Genomic DNA, 13158 nt, shown 5'->3' with positions numbered 1-13158 from the left:
AACGGTCTAGAATTTCATTGTATGCTTTAGCATTAAGATTTCCCATCACTGGAACTAATGGGCCAGTGATGAAAAACAGCCCCAGACCATTATTCCTCCTTCACCAAACTTTAAAGTTGGCACTATGTATTGGGGCAGGTAGCGTTCTCCTTGCATCCGCCAAACACAGATTGTGATGGTGAAGAGTGATTCATCACTCCAGAGAATGCGTTTCCACTGCTCCAGAGTCCAATGGCGGCAAGCTTTACACCACTCCAGCCCACGCTTGGCATTGTGCATGGTGATCTTAGGCTTGTGTGCGGCTGCTCGGCCATGGAAACACATTTCATGAAACTCCAGACGAACAGGTCTTGTGCTGACCTTGCTTCCAGAGGCAGTTTGGAACTCGGTAGTGAGTGTTGCAATCGAGGACAGACGTTTTTTTGCGCCCTACGCGCTTCAGCACTCGGCGGTCCCGTTCTGTGAGCTTGTGTGGCCTACCACTTTGTGGCTGAGCCGTTGGTGCTCCTAGACGTTTCCACTTCACAATAACAGCACTTACAGTTGACCGCGGAAGCTCTAGCAGGGCAGAAATGTTAGGAACTGACTTGTTGGAAAGGTGGCATCCTATGATGGTATCATGTTGAAAGTCACAGAGCTTGTCAGTCAGGCCATTCTACTGCCAATGTTTGTCTATGGAGATAGCGTGGCTGTATGCTTGATTTTATACACCCATCAGCAACGGGTGTGGCTGAAATAGCCGAATCCACTAATTTGAAGGGGTGTCCACATACTTTTGTGTATATAGTGTAGTTTGACGTCACTTCAAAACATACTACTGTTGTTTTGTTAGTGTGGTGATATTGAAATGATGAGTCCACGTTTCTTGTTTCTAGTTTCCCATGTTAGTATAGTATACCTAGTAAAAGTTACACTCCGTTATCATCCTCCTCGGCCTCCCAAACCTCATCTTTTATGGAGAAATCGATGGTTGCCACAGAAGGACTCCTCCTCTTCAACACTTCTATTTTCTTCCTCTTCTTTCCCCCTCCATCACTTGTCATCCTTCTTTTTTGTCTTTTTCGTTTGCGCTTTCACTCTTTTCCCCCCATAGGTATTCAGTCCATCTGATGGACATCTCCTTCCCCCTGCAGGTATTCAGTCCATCTGATGGACATCTCCTTCCCCCCGCAGGTATTCAGTCCATCTGATGGACATCTCCTTCCCCCTGCAGGTATTCAGTCCATCTGATGGACATCTCCTTCCCCCCGCAGGTATTCAGTCCATCTGATGGACATCTCCTTCCCCCCGCAGGTATTCAGTCCATCTGATGGACATCTCCTTCCCCCCGCAGGTATTCAGTCCATCTGATGGACATCTCCTTCCCCCCGCAGGTATTCAGTCCATCTGATGGACATCTCCTTCCCCCTGCAGGTATTCAGTCCATCTGATGGACATCTCCTTCCCCCTGCAGGTATTCAGTCCATCTGATGGACATCTCCTTCCCCCTGCAGGTATTCAGTCCATCTGATGGACATCTCCTTCCCCCTGCAGGTATTCAGTCCATCTGATGGACATCTCCTTCCCCCCGCAGGTATTCAGTCCATCTGATGGACATCTCCTTCCCCCCGCAGGTATTCAGTCCATCTGATGGACATCTCCTTCCCCCCGCAGGTATTCAGTCCATCTGATGGACATCTCCTTCCCCCTGCAGGTATTCAGTCCATCTGATGGACATCTCTTTTCTTTGCTTCTTCTATTCTTCTAACTTGTGTTTTCCTTCCATCAGTTCTCAAGGACCATTTTTGTTGACAGGTCAGATATAAATAATTTTCCCTGGCTCAGGCTCCATGATCTGGTGGTGTAGGCACGTGAACACAACCCCGGCGACCAGGGTTTGATTTCTGTCTCCACCTTTCCCACTTTGTCTCCTAATTTGTCTCACCGCTGTTTCGTCTTCCCGCTGTTTCTAATCTGTCTGAATACAGCAAAAATGTCCTAAATACATTTTTTTTTTTAGATAAATATTTTCAGGTGGGAGTCATAAATTGAACAGCACAATCACTGTTTAACGTTGTTCCGTTCTCTCCTAAAGGAAATGATCTTAACTATACTAAATTGACTGGTTAACTTCACAACAACAAAATGGGTAATTTCCTGTATAGTATGTCTGCTTGATTGTTTGTTTTCCAGGTCTTTATGACCTTTTTATTGATATGTTTTCCCTTATATTTTCTTCACCTTTACCCAATGTTTACTTCCTGTTGCTTTTTTCACTCATTTATACTTTTTCCTAGTCCCTCTCTTCCTCCTCCCCCTCTCAGTACATCCTGTGTTATTGTTTGACCTCTGACCTTTCCCCGCTGTCTCTGTAGAGAGGAGTCCTTCTACTGCACTGTCCCCATCACCCCTGTTAAGAGGGAGATGGAGGGCCTTGACACCGTAGAGGAGGTGAGATGGGTTGCCAAGTGTGGTTAGACATTTGGAGCCTAACCGGAGATGCCCATAGAGCCTATGCTCTCACTGCATGGTGTGGGTTGTGGTGTAATTTCCCCCCAAAACCCACTAAGATTTCAGACACCGTCTGCAGTGGTAGTGTACATGCTGACGTGACTTGAGGTTTGCGTAATAGCTCAATGTATGTTTAATAGTAGACCGTTCTAGTTCTGTCTCCATTGTAGCTGTACTACCACTCCTCTTGCCCACTCCTAGAGTGTAGCACTAACATTTAATCATGCTCTGTGAGTGTCATCATTCCCCTATCTCCACTGTAACATGGTATCTCCATTGTTGCTTAGAACATGAAGCTGGGTGCGCCCATGACGGCGGACGGGGGGAGCAGCCCAATGGTGAAGCCCAAGGGTGACAAGCAGGTGGAGTACCTGGACCTAGACCTGGACCCCGGCAAGTCTACCCCACCACGGAAGGTGAGACCGATCTCTCTCACACTCACACACGCACACACAAACAAACTTGAAACTGACCTGTGGGTGTTCCTCTCCAGAAGAAGAGTAATGGGATTGGTCTGGCAGTGTCAGATGAGCGGGTGGACTACGTGGTGGTGGACCAGCAGCGGACGCAGGCCCTCAAGAGCACCCGGGAGGCCTGGAACGACGGACGCCAGTCCACAGAGACAGACTCCTCCACCAAAGGGCCCAAGTGACCCCCAGCTCACCCAGCTATAGCCCCACGCTGCTGGGCCGCAGACATTACTCCAAGCCCGGGCTCGGGCCCCGGCCTTCACCTCCTCCACCTCCTCCAGACTCCTAGTGCCGAAGTGAAGGGGCCGGTGGACCTCCAGGGCCGCTGAACTGTCTTTAGTTTACACTGCCATCAGTCAGTCCGAGGACAGAACAGCGACAGCACAGCGCCCCTCTGTGGCAGACAGGGGGTATGTGCCAGGAATAAGCTGAATGCAGTATGGATGCAAGTAGGTTTGATTGATGTATCAGTCCTCACCTGCCTGATATGGGGACTCTGTAAAGACATTACCACATCCACAAAGACTTGGAGTCTGGAACACTTACTGCCACTTATGGTGGATTTCAGTTTAGATTTTTCCTCTAGATGGTTGGAGAATGACCAGGAGAAGACTTAAAAACATTTCCTTTATGATTAAATCACAACACTGTGGGACACTGTCTGGAGTCTGTTTTGGGAGAGAATGGGTCATCTCTCTTTCAGAATCAGAATGCTTAGTGTCTACTTAATACTTTACTGCCAAGGTTGCCTAGTTTTGCTGGTAGGAAATTGGGCCATTTTTCTCTTGTACAGGTCTAATATTATCCAAAACATTGTAAGAGAGAGAACCAGGTTTTCTTAGTGAAAAACTTGTTGTGAATGCAAGGAAATAGACTACAAGTAACTTTTTCTGAAACGCAACTGACCAAGTGCTCAATCAAAGGTTTGGATTCACTGAAACAACTTCATTTAATCGACTGAGAAATGATTATTTTCCGCGTTTAGTTTTTAGTGGAAGAGGAAACGGCTTGACATTTGCAAAACGAAAAGTCTGTACAAAGTGTTATGTATATAAACAGAAAGTGTCCTTTATTCAACACTATATACGGTGTGTGTGTGGTAATTCTGCAGGGTGGAATTCCATACGCTCTCCGAGATGGTATCGGGACATGTGATATGAAATGACAGAATCAACTGTGACGGCTTTTAACGGGAAGCTCCCCGACACTTTCTGTGAGTTATGCAAAGGTGTCAAACGTAGGTTTATAGAAGAGAGAAATCAGGTACTCATTCAAATACTAATAACAGCTATTTCCATTTCTAATTTATTTTGAGTTATCTCAACGATAGCTGTCCCAAGTAATAATCTATAAATGGACAGATTTGATGCTATAGAGCAAAGTGCTGTTGAAAATGCCTTCTCAACGAGCGCCAGTCAATTTGTTTCAGGAGTTTATTATTGTGATGGCGTGTCGATTTCATTATCTCTCTTAGGTTTTAATTTATTTCAAATGGATTTACACACACACACACCTTCTGGGATCTGATGTATGTATGTATGCCTTACGATCTACTTTACTTGATATGTCTTTGTAAATAGTGAGAAATTGTGATGTTTTACCTAAAAAGAAAATAATTCAGAATCGTAGTGTTTTTTTTCATGATGACTATTGGCTTTACTAACTTTCCAGGGACCCTATTCAGGTATCTCAGTAGGAGTGCAGAAGCCGGTTTCCCGAAAGTCCAGCTTAAGGCTAAATTCATTGTTAGAACCATAGGATCCTACGGTTCTAATGATGAACTTAGCCTTGAGATAGTTTTGGGAACCCGGCCCTGGTTTAGGATCAGGTCTCCACTGTTCATGTAATCTTAGTCATTGTAAAAGGCAAAACAACTGATTCTAGATCAGCACTCTTACTGAGATGCTCCATGAATACAGGCCCATTTCTCTCTAAGTCCTAAGCATGTTTTACCAGGAGAGTTAGTCTTTGCTGTATATATTTGCACCAACTATTCCAGCATGTATCATTTGAATTGAAAAGCTGTGCCTGTACTGTCATTTCCATACTACTTAATTCTCACCATCCCATTGCAGCTTTCTGTCTCGAGACCAACTGCAAAACGTTGATGCTTTATCTTTTTTTAATGAATCAAAAGAGAAACATTTCCATTTGAAAGTAAACTAAATAAAAACAACCTTTTTGAGTCTTCTGTTTGTCACCTACACCCTACAGTATGTCACCTATGTTAAAAAAAATGTTGGCGTACAATAGGGAGGGAAACTGGAGGGAAAAAAGGATAAAAAGAACAAAGGCCAGGAAGTCCCACCCACTGAGGCTGGTGGGAGGAGCTGGAGGACATGCTCATTGTAATGACTGGAATGGAGTCTAACATGGTTTGTGTTTGACCATCTATTCCATTCCAGCCATTACAATGAGCCCGTCCTCCTGTAGCTCCTCTGGACCACAGACATTTCTATAGAGGAATGAGAAATGCATGCACAAAGTGATGTGCTGTACTAAATTGTGCTATTCTGTTTGAGGAAGTGTCCAAATGCCTACCACTTCCCCAATCAATGATTACCTCACCTGTTCACTATTCTCTCATTTTAATAGGATAGCTCTCCATTTAGCCACCAAGGAAAAAAACTCTTCAACATGCAGTAATTTACATACAAATCTAATCTCTCACATTTCAGTAACTTCCCTTGAAGATTTGGTGCAACATGTAATCTGGATGAAAAGGGGACAGTTGTCAATGTATGGGAAGTGTGCTTGGACTGAGTGGGTAGAAAGATGAAAGAATTGATTGCACTTAGGGTTTTTGTACTACATTGGCTGCATTAAGACAGGCAGCCCAATTCTGATTTTTTTTCTTCACTAATTGGTATTTTGACCAAACAGATCAGCTCTGAAAAAGATCTGATGTGATTGGTCAAAAGACTAATTAGTGAAGAAAAATTTGAATTGGGATGCCTGTGTAAACGCACCCTTCTAGTCTTTACTCCTCTCTTGTCACTGTTTGACACAGTAGCTTGCAGAGAGACTTATGTGCACTAATAATACATTAGCATGTTCCTGTCATTTTAACACATTTAAATGGAAATCCAATTATTATAAAAGGACTGTAATCATAATTAGTCAAAGAATGTACTTGAGGAGCAGTGGAAATGTGGCTGGTGGAGATAGCCTGAAGTATTCCAGTTTCTTCTATGATTAATCTTCAACACATTCTTATTTTTTATCATTTCTTTGTGTGATCCAATTTTTTAGCATATCTGATTCAAACAACCAAAAATGACATGGAATCGGATATTTCAAGGTACATTTCAAACCACCACCATATGTGGTTTGAAAATCAGATAAATCTGATTCCAGGCCATGCGACTAGTCTGAACAGTTAAATCTGATTTGCCCTCAAGTGGTTTTTAGACTTACGTGGCATATCTTGTTGCTTGCTAGCTGGTCTGTTAACAGTTTCACTGAAACGTGGTAGCTAACTAGCTAGCTTGTTAATTGTTTACAAACTAATTAGTGAATGTGCTAAACAGCTACCTAAGTACCTAGTTGATTGCTGTGGCTTGCCAAAAAATACGGGTTTTGAAAGTTGGATCATTTTATCCTTCGATGCTTTAAAAGCGTTTTAACACTGATTTTGAACATTCGGAGCAACTGGCAAACATCCATGGCAGGCATTGTGTTCACCTTAGCATGCTACACACTTAGTTGTACTCAATCTGATGTGATCGGTCAAAAGACCAATTAGTGTAGAAAAAAAGATCAGAATTGAGCTACCTTTATAAACGCAGCCTTCAAGCCTCTACTTCACTTTTCTTGTCACTGCCGCAGTAGCTTGTAGAGAGACTTCTTACGTGCACTCATAATAAATTAGCCTTTCATGTCGTTTTTGACACATTTTAAATGGAAATCAGCAGAGGACCTAATCATAATTAGTCTCAAAATGAACTTGTTGAGGAGCAGTGGAAATGTGGCAGGCGGAGATGGCCTGAAGTACTCTGGTTTCTATTATGATTCATCTGAAACACATTCTTATTTTTATGTCTGTGTTTGTTTTCCATAGTTCCCAATTTATTTACTTCTACTGTCGGGATCATTAAGTTGGGCGTATTCCATAAATTATGAGCATGGCATTGTTCTTGAATGTCTGTTGTTTTGTTCTGTTTTGTCTCACTGTTCATCTGGTTGAAAAATAATTGTTAGAAAGAGGAACCACCATGTAAAACAATGGGTAGGGACTTATAGGAACCACCACGTAAACTAGTCATTTATCAATGTCAGTCTTGCCATTGCTGTTGACCAATTACACCACTAGGGGGCATGGTTGCTTGACAAACCAGTGAAGAAGTTGACGGGTTCTTCTACATTGGGCGTCACGTTGAGCGCGACAGGGTGCTGCAGTACATTCTGAGAAAGATCGATGGACATTGTTTATTTTTTGACAAGAACACTCACCGGAGTTGAATGTTCAACTATGTTATTATGGAAGATGAGTAATGATATGTAGCCTAAACTTATCACATACACATCAGAAGATACATTTTGTAACAGTTTTATTTATTGGACTTCATATACATGGGAATGGTAGAAACACCTTCAGGACTAGTATCCTAGACACAGATTAAACCTAGTTCTTGACTAAAAAGTGTCCTTAATGTAGAATCTCAACTGGAAGTGTTTTTAGTCGAGGACTAGGCAGGGAAACCGTCCGTCTGTGCACATTGGAAGCTGCAGGATCAGCTAAAGGTCCTATATGATAGGTTCTACTCCAGTGGTTATGATGAAACAACTGGCACCACTTCAATGAATCCACATTGTTTTTCAACCCAAGTCCTGTAGGTGGACAATAAGCCAAGACACCCTCTTAAATCTCACACTTTTACTTTTAGCCACATATATCATCAAAGTAACTTTGCAAAGGGCATACATACTATATCACAATATGTCACTGTCGATATATCACGGCAGAATTCTTCCCCTTTCCCAGTCCCAAAGACATTTGGCAACACCTCAACATAAATCTCGGAGTACTTCCTCTAACCCGCATCATACAGATTTATACTGTTGAAACCGGTCTCCCATTTATTCCTCAAATACAGAAGAACTAGAGCAAATGGCGCTAGGCTAGCTACCGTTGGGCGGCCATCTTTAATCCAATAAATCACTACTACTCCACATCTGAAGATAGATTTACTCATTGGCTACAGTCACAGATGTCTGTGTTTTGCTGTACTGCATTAAGACTCTGATCGCTGAGTAAAGAACCTAATTGAAGTAAATTAGTTTTGATTGACAGTCTATTGCTGTAGTGCATGTGTGTCAAACTCATTCCATGGAGGGCCTAGTGTTTGCTGGTTTTAGGGTTTTCCTTTCAGTGAAGACCTAGACAACCAGGTGAGGGGAGTTCCTTACTAATTACTGACCTTAATTCATCAATCAAGTTCAAAGGGAGGAGCGTAAACCCACAGACACTCGGCCTCCATGGAATGAGTATGACACGTGGTGTAGTGGGACAGAGCAAGGAAGCTGTGATATTGCTACTGGGTTAGCTACATTACCTGGGTTGTCTCTACCAGGGCTACTGTATGCGAGCATTCATATTGCTGTAACATCATATACTCAAATGTTATGTTTGTCTCAGCTGTTTACCAAGAAAAGTGACGTGGTGTCCACTTTGTTGTTTGAATCCCAGATTGCCCCTTTAATTTCCCTGCTTTCGTCCAATAGGTGACTAAGCCTGTTGACTGTCACTCTGCTACTCGATGCTCTTGACCGTGTTATTTTTAGTTGTACTAAAACATAATACACATTTCCATAGATTATTATATGAGCTGGTCGCTGTGACCTTTTTTACCTCACATTCTCTGTGGTGCTGAATGTGCGAGGTACTGGTATGCCTCGTTATGATAAGAATAATGGCTCACATTGGTTTGGAGAATGTAGAACCCATCTAGCTTTCCTTGATCAGTGTTATTCTGACTGCAAACACTTTATCCTTCATCTCTATTGACTACAAAGGTGTTTTGTTTTAGGTTGCTGACAAGCATTTTAATGTAAAGATGTTAGATATCAAACCAGCCTGGGATGTTGAGAAGCCACTGTGTGTGTGTGTGTGTGTGTGCGTGTGTGTGTGCGTGTGTGTTAGGGCTGTGACGATACCAATATCGCAATATCTTTTCCATGGCAATAATGAAAACACGAAGCAAACCAAACTCTTTAGTCCTTTAAAAACCTGCTGTATGTAACATATTGTGCTACAGCTTAGAAAATAAATACATGTGACTCTGGATGACATCATAATGTTTGTTTCCAACATTAGAGCTGATTTCTAAACAAGTTCAACCCGCTTTGTGTTTTGTTCCCTTACCACCATACTAACGAGTATCGCCATACTGGTATCGTCCCGGCCCTAGTGTGTATGCGTGCTTGTGTGTGTTTGACCATGTGTTCATGTTGAGAAAGATATAGAGACAGTATGTGAGTGCATTTTTGGGAGAAAGAGCGGGCAGTAGAGGGAGTGTGAGTGTGTTTTTGACACTGTTTGAGAGATGGAGAGAGACTGTGTGCATATTTTTGGGAGATGGAGAGAGAAAGACAGAGGAGGAGGAAGTGTGTGTGTGTGTGTGTGTGTGTGTGTGTGTGTGTGTGTGTGTGTGTGTGTGTGTGTGTGTGTGTGTGTGTGTGTGTGTGTGTGTGTGTGTGTGTGTGCTTCTCCATGCAGATTGGGATGTGAGGCTCTCTCTGCCGTATCTTTGACAGTGTGTGAGTAATGGAACAGTCCCTCGGTTCCAAACAGGGCCAACAGAATAATGATGAGCCTGGCTGGGAGGCTGGGAGAGGATGAGAGCTGCTCCGGGCCTGCCTGCCTGACTGTCCTGCTGGACCTCTGCCTGGACTGATGGGAGCTGTCAATAACTGAGCCCGGGACTCGCCTGGGCTGCACAACCCTGCCAGCATGTCTCTGGCTGTGGGTCTGTCTGTCTGTCTGTCTGTCTGTCTGTCTGTCTGTCTGTCTGTCTGTCTGTCTGTCTGCCAGCCTGCCAGCCAGCCTCTTCTCTAAGTCTGACTGTTTGCCTGCTGTTTGCCTGATTGGGGGAGTGTGTCGATCTGTATTGGGTATATTATCCTGCCAGTCTGTCTAGCTTATCAGTGTCTCTGTGGCCACCTGTATGTCCTTGTGCATGTGTGTCTGTCTACCTTTCTAGCGCTCTTTCATTCTGCCTGTCTGTCTGCTTCCCTCTCTCCCTCCAGACTCCCACCCTCTCTCCCTCCAGACTCCCACCCAGCCGTCTCCCTCTCTCCCTCCAGACTCCCACCCAGCCGTCTCCCTCTCTCCCTCCAGACTCCCACCCAGCCGTCTCCCTCTCTCCCTCCAGACTCCCACCCAGCCGTCTCCGTCTCTCCATCCAGACTCCCACCCAGCCGTCTCCGTCTCTCCCTCCAGACTCCCACCCAGCCGTCTCCCTCTCTCCCTCCAGACTCCCACCCAGCCGTCTCCCTCTCTCCCTCCAGACTCCCACCCAGCCGTCTCCCTCTCTCCCTCCAGACTCCCACCCAGCCGTCTCCCTCTCTCCCTCCAGACTCCCACCCAGCCATGTCCATCTCTGCGTCTAAAATGTTTGAATCCCATTAAGACCTGAACAGTGTCGGGGTGAATCTCAAACACTTCCATATGCGTCATCAATGTTGTGGGCCTCCAGTCAGACAGAATCGATCCATTCATGTGTCTCCCAAATGGCACCCTACCCCTACTTACTTCTTTCAATAGGGCTATTGTTAGAAATAGTGCACTATGTAGGCAACCTCCCTGTCCTGGCTCACTACACCAAGCCAAAACCCTCCTCAGGCACAACTCTCCCTCCTAACCTGTCTATCCTGTCAACTACACTTCACATCATCGCCTCAATTCCTCAACTTCCTGGAAACAAGTTAGTTCTTTTTAGTCCATTCTATTCATTCTATTTCTATGCATTTAATCCTCTCCAGTAAGCAAAATCCGGATAGATAACTTTTGAAAAACAGGGCCCAGGGGATGCGGATTGTTCAGTACCACCCTCTCACAAATAGGCTGGTTGTAATGAGATTTAGGGAGGATCAAGGACAGCGTTGTGTGGGACCGGAATATAATCAGAGCTTTGGAGAGGAAAGACATTAGTATATTCTAAATAGTAATAATAGTATTTAAAGTGTGGGATTGAATGAGGATTCATAGTTCAAGTTATGAGAACAATGATTTGAGTCATTATCCACTCTGCAATTTTTACTGCAGTTATTATACGTTGTTTTTAGGCCCATTAAACCAGATTATGCTAAGTCAGTAAGCTGGAGCTGCTCTGGTTTGAGGAAAAAGTTTATCTGCTGTGTCTTAAGCGCAATGTAATTCGTATATAACGACTCTATCATTGTAAAACTATCCGCTTCTTTCTCTTCTAGAATGCCAATAGTTGTCGTTCAGCAGTTATGATGATGGCATTACTTCCTCATGTAAAGTAGGACTAACTTTCCTGTACGTGATCAATGATTGGTTGAGAAGACATGTTCGCACTAGTTAGTTAAGAAGTGAATTAGTACTGAAACATGAGCCGAGCACAGCATCGCTCATGTTCAATTGAACTGGATGAATGCTACATTATTAGTTGACTGATTTCACCAACATTCAATGACAAATGGGCATCAAAGAGCGTGACATATTGGCAGATGAGATCAACTGTTGGTATTCCATTGATTGCAGAGAAGAGAAATAGACATGCCACGTGTGCTCATTCATTCCCCTTCGTCTACAGCGAGACGGAGTGTTAATTGCGGGTGAAGAGTGAGGGATCTGTGATGTGTGCAGATGGATTTGTCTCTAATTGCTCAGCTGCATGATCTCTGTGTGATGGGATGTCTTCTCTGTTTCCAGACCACGCATTAAAGTATCCAATCCCTCTCAGAAACGGATTCACATATCCACTCCACAATCAGTAAGTCATCTAGCCTACAGTAAGACTGTACTCAGAAGTGGATATATATACAGTACCAGTCAAAAGTTTGGACACACCTACTCATTCAAGGGTTTTTCTTTATTTGTACTATTTTCTACATTGTAGAATAATAGTAAAAACATGAAAACTATGAAATAACACATGGAATCATGTAGTAACCAACAAAGTGTTGAACAAATCAAAATATATTTTATATTCAGTAGCCACCCTTTGCCTTGATGACAGCATTGCATAATCTTGGCATTCTCTCAACCAGCTTCATAAGGTAGTCACCTGGAATGCATTTCAATTAACAGGTGGGCCTTAAGTTATTTGTGTAAGTTCTTTCCTTCTTAATGCATTTGAGCCAATCAGTTGTGTTGTGACAAGGTAGGGGTGGTATACAGAAGATAGCCCTGTTTGGTAAAATACCAAGTCCATATTATGGCAAGATCAGCTCAAATAAGCAAAGAGACAGTCCATCATTACTTTAAGTCTTGAAGGTCAGCCAATACGGAACATTTCAATAACTTTTAGAGATTCTTCAAGTGCAGTCTCAAAAACCATCAAGCGCTATGATGAAACTGGCTCTCACAAGGACCACCACAGGAATGGAAGACCCAGACTTACCTCTGCTGCAGAGGGTAAGTTCATTAGAGTTACCAGCCTCAGAAATTGCAGGCCAAATAAATGCTTCACAGAGTTCAAGTAACAGACACATCTCAACATCAACTGTTCAGAAGAGACTGCGTGAATCAGGCCTTCATGGTCGAATTGCTGCAAAGAAACCACTACTAAAGGACACCAATAAGAAGAGACTTGCTTGGGCCAAATTTGAGATTATTGGTTCCAACCGTTGTGTCTTTGTAAGACGGAGAGTAGGTGAACGGATGATCGCCGCATGTGTGTTTCCCACCGTGAAGTATGGAGGACTCCAGAGGTGTGATGATGCTTTTCTGGTGAAACTGTCAGTGATATATTTAGAATTCAAGGCACACTTAACCAGCATGGCTACCGCAGCATTCTGTAGCGATACGCCATCCCATCTCATTTGTTTTTCAACAGGACAATGAACCAACACACCTCCAGGCCGTGTAAGGGCTATTTTACCAAGAAGGAGAGTGATGGAGTGCTGCATTAGATGACCTGGCCTCCACAATCACCTGACCTCAACCCAATTGAGGTGGTTTGGGATGAGTTGGACCGCAGAGTGAAGGAAAAGCATCCAACAAGTACTT

At 43.7% G+C, this 13158-nt stretch overlaps 1 protein-coding gene across 13 annotated transcripts in view; it reads left to right on the top strand.

Moving 5' to 3' along the window:
- Positions 1 to 5136, top strand: part of LOC106602350 (GRB2-associated-binding protein 1) — a 107236-nt gene extending 102100 nt beyond the window's left edge. For 12 of the 13 annotated variants that reach the window (XM_045716557.2, XM_045716558.2, XM_045716556.2 and 9 more), the window contains 2 exons: positions 2778 to 2906; positions 2984 to 5136. In XM_045716557.2, coding sequence (XP_045572513.2) covers positions 2778 to 2906; positions 2984 to 3142 — 288 coding nt within the window. In that variant the 3' untranslated portion in view covers positions 3143 to 5136. The remainder of the gene's footprint in view (positions 1 to 2777; positions 2907 to 2983) is intronic. The other variant, XM_082974163.1, reaches the window with a different exon arrangement.
- Positions 5137 to 13158: the final 8022 nt, after the last annotated feature.

This window comes from Salmo salar, chromosome 04 (genome assembly GCF_965601325.2).
Source record: "Salmo salar chromosome 04, fSalSal1, whole genome shotgun sequence".
In the NCBI taxonomy this organism is placed as follows: Eukaryota; Metazoa; Chordata; class Actinopteri; order Salmoniformes; family Salmonidae; genus Salmo; species Salmo salar.
This window is presented reverse-complemented; position numbering and strand designations above follow the sequence as displayed.